The sequence below is a fragment of the Rhincodon typus genome, chromosome 12 (genome assembly GCF_021869965.1).
Source record: "Rhincodon typus isolate 14 chromosome 12, sRhiTyp1.1, whole genome shotgun sequence".
Lineage (NCBI taxonomy): Eukaryota > Metazoa > Chordata > Chondrichthyes > Orectolobiformes > Rhincodontidae > Rhincodon > Rhincodon typus.
This window is the reverse complement of record NC_063343.1, coordinates 10,706,211-10,712,210: the sequence shown is the minus strand read 5'-3', so window position 1 is coordinate 10,712,210 and position 6,000 is coordinate 10,706,211. Positions and strand designations below refer to the sequence as shown.

The following is a 6,000-nucleotide window of genomic DNA, read 5'->3' as shown; positions in this document are numbered from 1 at the left end:
ACTACGGAGGAAACCCGGAAGTGAGGCAATCCATCGCAACGGACCCCCAGAGTTTAAAAACCAGGCGGGAAAACACACCGCTTCATCAGAGGCTGCACTGAGGATGTTACCGAGAACGGTAACGAAACGTCTGCGGAACAACAAACCAGCTCGGTGAGCCAACCAACCTCAACACCCACAACCCGAGCTACAGATCTACTCCAAAACTTTATATCACTTCTTGCTATTATTTTAATTTCTTGCTTACAAGGCAATCCCACCGCTTCTGCTCATCTGCTTGTCCTTCTTTTGATAGGTCCTTGGATATTTAGTTCCTTGGCGGCACGGTGGCTCAGCGGTTAGCACTGCTTCCTCACCGCACCAGGAACCCGGGTTTGATTCCAGCCTCCGGCAACTGTCTGTGTGGAGTTTGCACATTGTCCCTGTGTCTGCGTGGGTTTCCTCCCACAGTCCAAAGGTGTGCAGGTCAGGTGGATTGGGTGCACTAAATTGCCCGTAGTGTTCAGGGATGTGTAGATTAGGTGGGTTGTATGGGTATGGGTCTGGGTGGGATGCTCCAAGGGTCGGTGTGGACTTGTTGGGCTGAAGGACCTGTTTCCCCACTGTAGGGATTCTATGATCTATGATCTATGATCTTGCCCTGATCCCCTTGAAACCATGTCTCTCTGATATCCACAACATTTTACCTGCCAATTTCAATCTGCACTACAAACTTAATTAACTTGTTTGGTATTCTGTGTACATATAAGCACAACACCGTTAGTCCTGTGTTGACTGCACCCCTTCTCATAGTTGACCCCTTACCTGTTGTGCCTGAAGTTAGTTTCCTGACATTTTCCATACTCTCTCTCATTAAAGATTCTGGAAACTTTTAAAAACCTCTGAGGCCTTCTCCACTTTACTATTGCTGTAATCTTCGCATGCAACTAAACCCCTTCCTCCCCCCACTTCCCCATTCAGTTTAAAGCTCCATAGCTCTAGATGTATGATTCACCAGGACTCTGGCTCCACCTGAATCCTGCTGAAACCAGTCCCATTTTCTTTGCTTGTTCTGAACTCCTCAAAGGGAAGCCTCCAAGCTACCTCCTTGAATTCTACACAAAAGATAGCTGTACAGTCAGTTTTCTTACGGTTGAAGCATTTAAAAACAGTGTCTATGATAGATTGTTAAGTCACCTTTCCAACTGTGAGGGCTGATTAGCATAGTTTCTGGAGCTAGATTTTTTTTAACCTGAGGCAGACGGCTTTTCAGGTGCCTTAGTTATCGACTTGGAAAAATCCCACTTTGCCTGTTGAGGCTGAAAGAGCTGCTTACATCTTTAGACCCTCACTGTTGCCCTGGTTGAGTGGCAGTAAGGACTGCAGATGCTGGAAGCCAGGGTCAATAAACGTGGAGCTGGACAAACACAGGTCAGACAACATCAGAGAAGCAGGAAAGTGCAGAAGGCAGAAAATAATTCATTTTGGGCCGAACCGAAGGGTTTCCTGACACAGTTTTGGTCAGAAACGTTGACTTTCCTGCTCCTCTGATTTTGACTGACCTGCTGCGTTTGTCCAGCTCCACATTTATTGACCCTGGCTGGGTGAGCTCTAAACTGCTGCCTTTTTATGATTTGAAGCTGAGATAGTCCAATGCAATAGCCATCAACTTCTTGAAGTGACTTTTTACAAGCCTGATTTCCAGTGTACAAATTGTCACAGTCATCGTTACTGCGAGTATTATCTGTCAAAATCCATCTGGTTCACTCGTTTAAGGAAGGTGAGATCTACCATCTTTACCTGGACTAGCCTAAATGGGACTCCAGACCCACAGCAATGTGGTTGAATCTCCATCTGAAAGAGTCTAGCAGATCACTCAATCCAGTGACATTTGGGGATATGCAACAAATACTGACCTTTCCAGTGGCATTCACATCCGTGAAAGGAAAAAAAAATTCGAGAGCATAGTTAATAAATTCTATTGTATCCTAGCTTTTATAAATAAGGAGTACAAAATCAGGGCAATTGTGATGAACATATATGAAACACTGATTATACTGGAGTTAAGGAATAGATAATAAATTATCTGAAGGCGGAGATTAAAATTTTATTAGAAGAAGCAGTGATTTCTGGGGCCTGCATAGGTCAGCGAGGGTGATGGCCTAGTGGTATTATCACTGGACTGTTAATTCAGAGACGCAGATAATGTTCTGGGGACCTGGGTTCAAATCCTGCCACGGCAGATGGTGGAATTTGATTTCAATAGAAATCTGGAATGAAGAATGTAATGATGACCATGAATCCATTGTCGATTGTCAGAAAAACCCATCTGGTTCACTAAAGTCCTTCAGGGAAGAAAACTGCCATCCTCACCTGGTCTGGCCTCCATGTGACTCCAGTCCCACAGCAATGTGGTTGACACTCAACTGCCCTCTGGGCAATTATGGATGGGTGATAAATGCTGCCTAACCAGCGACACCATCATCCCGTGAATGAATAAAGGAAGAAAATACAAATAATTGAGTCTAAAAATTTCAGCAGCAGCTGGACTGAAGTAAGAATGTGAAGTGGGAACCAGCAAGAGCTTTTCCAGAATGAATTAAACAAAAACCCTACCAGAGAAGCAGAAAGCAGAGCCACAGACACTGGACTTTAGGTAGGTCACAGCAGGAGTCTTTCTGCAGCAAGTTTTGGCTAAAATGAGATGAAACTGAGCAATGTTGGGAATGGAATTTATCTAACAAAAAGTGCATTTATTTCCAACACAGCAGCAGTTTGAGCCTCAGAAACCAACAAAAGACAGTGAAGTGCAGTCCTGAAGTTGAACAGGGAACAGAAGCAGGTGGTTTTTGGTATGCCAGATTGGAACAGATCACTTCAGAGTTGAAATCGGGTTACATCTGAGGCAGATTCAGTTCAGGAAAAAATATGAAAAAAAACTGTCTAAACTATTCACTATTTATTGACCCCCAACTTGAAAATCCATATTTATGGATGTCAGGGAGCACCAACACCTTCAAGTTCCCTTCCAAGCCACTCAATGAAAATGTATCCTAAAATGTATCACTATTGATGGGTTAAAATCCTGGAATTTCCTCCCCAATGGCATTGTCGGCAAGTGGACTGTAGCAGTTCAAGAAGGCAGCTTACCACCACTTTCTCAAGGGCAACTAAAGACCGACAATAATTGCTGGCCAGCTGACATCCCACAAATGAATTTTAAAAAGGCCAGGATTATAGTTCGTTGGATAGCTCGGTTGGCTGTATGACTGGTTGGTTTGTGTTGTGCGGTGGTCCTTTTGCCATGAGTTCAATCTCCACACCGACTGAGGTTACCATGAAAGATATATTTGTTCTCAACCTTGTACCTTGCTTGATGTGTAGTCACCTTCAGGTTAAATCACCACAAGTTGTTTTTTCTCAACAATAAGAGAGCAGTCCTATGGCTTGGTAGGACAATGGCAATTTACCTTTTACCTTTTAAGGCATATAATAACATGTGAAAAATCTTCAAAGTATACAGTGCATTTGAAATAATGAGTTTTTTGGAGTTGGATTATTTAAATGACAGATTCTGATGTATTGATGTATGTATAAACCAGAATCTCCATTCTAATTGTAACTTATGCTTCTATCCAGAATATTGTTGCGCTAATAAGTTTATTGAGAACCTTTTTCAATATGATGTCAGTTTTTTGGATTTGCATTTAAGTGTCTTCAGAAATGTGCAGTAACAACATTTCAAAATATTTAGTCACGTAGTGGGAAAACTTGCCATGTTTAGAGGTATTATGATTAAACTGAAGGCCACACGTTGGAACCGTGGCCTTGAGGTGTATCTTGTTCTAAATTGGGATACAACAATTAGATTCTGTTTCTGGTCTAGTAATGAGAAGATAAGTTCTCATGGTGCTTAATTTGCAGTTACTCATACTGGAAACTGTATGTAATAGGCAGGGCCAAGACAGTTTGCCCACATGCACGAAGCAGTTTTGTGGAGAATGACCCATTGGGTAAGGGAGTGAAGAGCTCCCATGAGTAAGATGTGGCCTTCTGGAGAGGAGGCAACATACTGTTGTGTAACCTTGTTTTGAGTGAATCAGTTGCAGTTATATTGAGGAAGGATCACCAGACTCAAAGTTAACTCTGATTTCTCTTCACAGGTGCTGCCAGACCTGCTGAGCTTTCCCAGTGACATCTGTTTTTGTATCCCAATTATATTGATTCTCTTTTGTGTTTATTATAGGGCAGCTGGTGGTCTGCACACTTTGCTCCTTCGTTATGAAGACTAAACAGATCTGGCTCTTTTCTGCCCATTTGCTACCTTTACTGGCACGGTTCTGCATGGTTCCTGTGGAAATGCTCGTCATTATCAACAGGTTTGCCATGATTTTCACAGGACTGGAAGTACTTTATTTCCTCGCTTCCAACCTGTTGGTGCCTTACAAGCTGGCTAAATTGGCATACAAGGAACTGGTGCAGGTGAGAGAAACCTACCAGACTGAGTGTTAAGTACTTTGTGATGCTTTCTCACTTCTCTCCGTGTCTCTCTCGCTCTCTGCATATACACACTCTCCCTTTCTCATTGTACACATACGCTGGTGTGCGTGTACACTGTCATACATCCTGCTTGCCTCTCCAGTATATTCTTTCTTGAGTTTGGCTCATTGATGGGCATTCCTGATTTAAGTTTTGTGATTGTGTCCTGATCCCATTAAAACTTCCAGCATATGGTTTGAGTGGGATTGTCCCTGGTTTGGCCTGACTGAACAGTTTCTCTTGCCTTCTTTGAAACATGTTTCGAAGTTTCTGAAATGTCTTAAATGCATCCTAACTGCTACAGTCTAACATTTGACTTGTTGCTAATATATGGTATGACTTTGACCTCCATTTCATTTATTTTCATTCTTTTGCATTTCTGTTAGAGAGTTCCCTTGTATTTATTTGCAATTTTACCTTAAAAAAAAATCCTGAAGAAAGCCTTTTTTTATCTTGCAGAGGTGATTATCAAGAAAAATAATTGTTCTTATCACAGACAAGAGTGGCTTTTTCCAGGGATTTTTTTCAAAAAAAATTGTTTTAAAAAAAAAATAAAAATTTGCTTTCCCTTTAGTTTGCTTTACTAGTTGATATGCAACTGTGTTATGATTAATTGTTTAGGTGAAAAGTGGGCCCTCTTATTTGCTGGGGAGATCATGGAGTTTAATGTGCATGCTGTTATTCTGTGCAAACCTTAAAGTACTTTGTCGTGATAAAAAACTGTGCCTTGAGTTTCAAATCAGTACATGTTGCTGGATGATTTCTGCTGTCATGTTGGCCTTGGTATCTTGCCCTTTTTTTTTACTAAGTATGAATTAAACTCACTGCAGAAAGTATTTAATAGTGCTGGACCCTTTCCAATAGCAGGATACTTGTTCATCTGTTCTGGGAAGGCAATAGCTGAAGCTGTGGGCTGTCATTTCAAAGACTTAAAGAATTTTTTTCAAGAATCCAATTTTCTCTGACCATGCTGGTCCTTAATTCAATTTGGTTTTCCCATCTCTATTTGTCCTCCTGTATCCAATCTGACTCCAATTCACCAGATGTCCTCCTTTGTCATTCTTATTTTGCTCTCGTTAAATCTCATTGTTTAAGAAGGTGGACCATTGGGCCCATCTGTTAGCAGATGAGCCCTCAAAAGTTGCCAATACAATGTTCTTATGAACTGAATGGTAAGAAAAGCATCCAAGTAAAGAACCATGAGCAAGATATCAGACTTAAGCAAATCCTTCATTGAGAAGTTAAGCATCATTCATGATGTTGTATACAGATATTGATTCCTCACTTACTTACAATTGAACAATTAATTTACTACTTCTCAAATACACCCTTGTTAGTTTTGTTTCTTGGCAATTTCTTTAGAAATAGGTTAAGACCTTTTGACAAGTGGCAATGCTTTGTGTCGGTTTTTCTCTTTTTTTTTAAATTTGTAAGTTGTGGTTACTATAGAGAGGGGTGCCTGTTACAGAAATGAAGTATTTT

At 41.1% G+C, this 6,000-nt stretch overlaps 1 protein-coding gene across 1 annotated transcript in view; it reads left to right on the top strand.

Annotated features, from left to right (window-relative positions):
• rnf145a (ring finger protein 145a) overlaps positions 1-6,000 on the top strand; it is a 105,490-nt gene that overhangs the window by 76,352 nt on the left and 23,138 nt on the right. Inside the window, 1 exon segment of the mRNA XM_020533051.2 lies at positions 4,226-4,461. Within this exon segment, the coding sequence (XP_020388640.2) occupies positions 4,226-4,461 (236 nt within the window).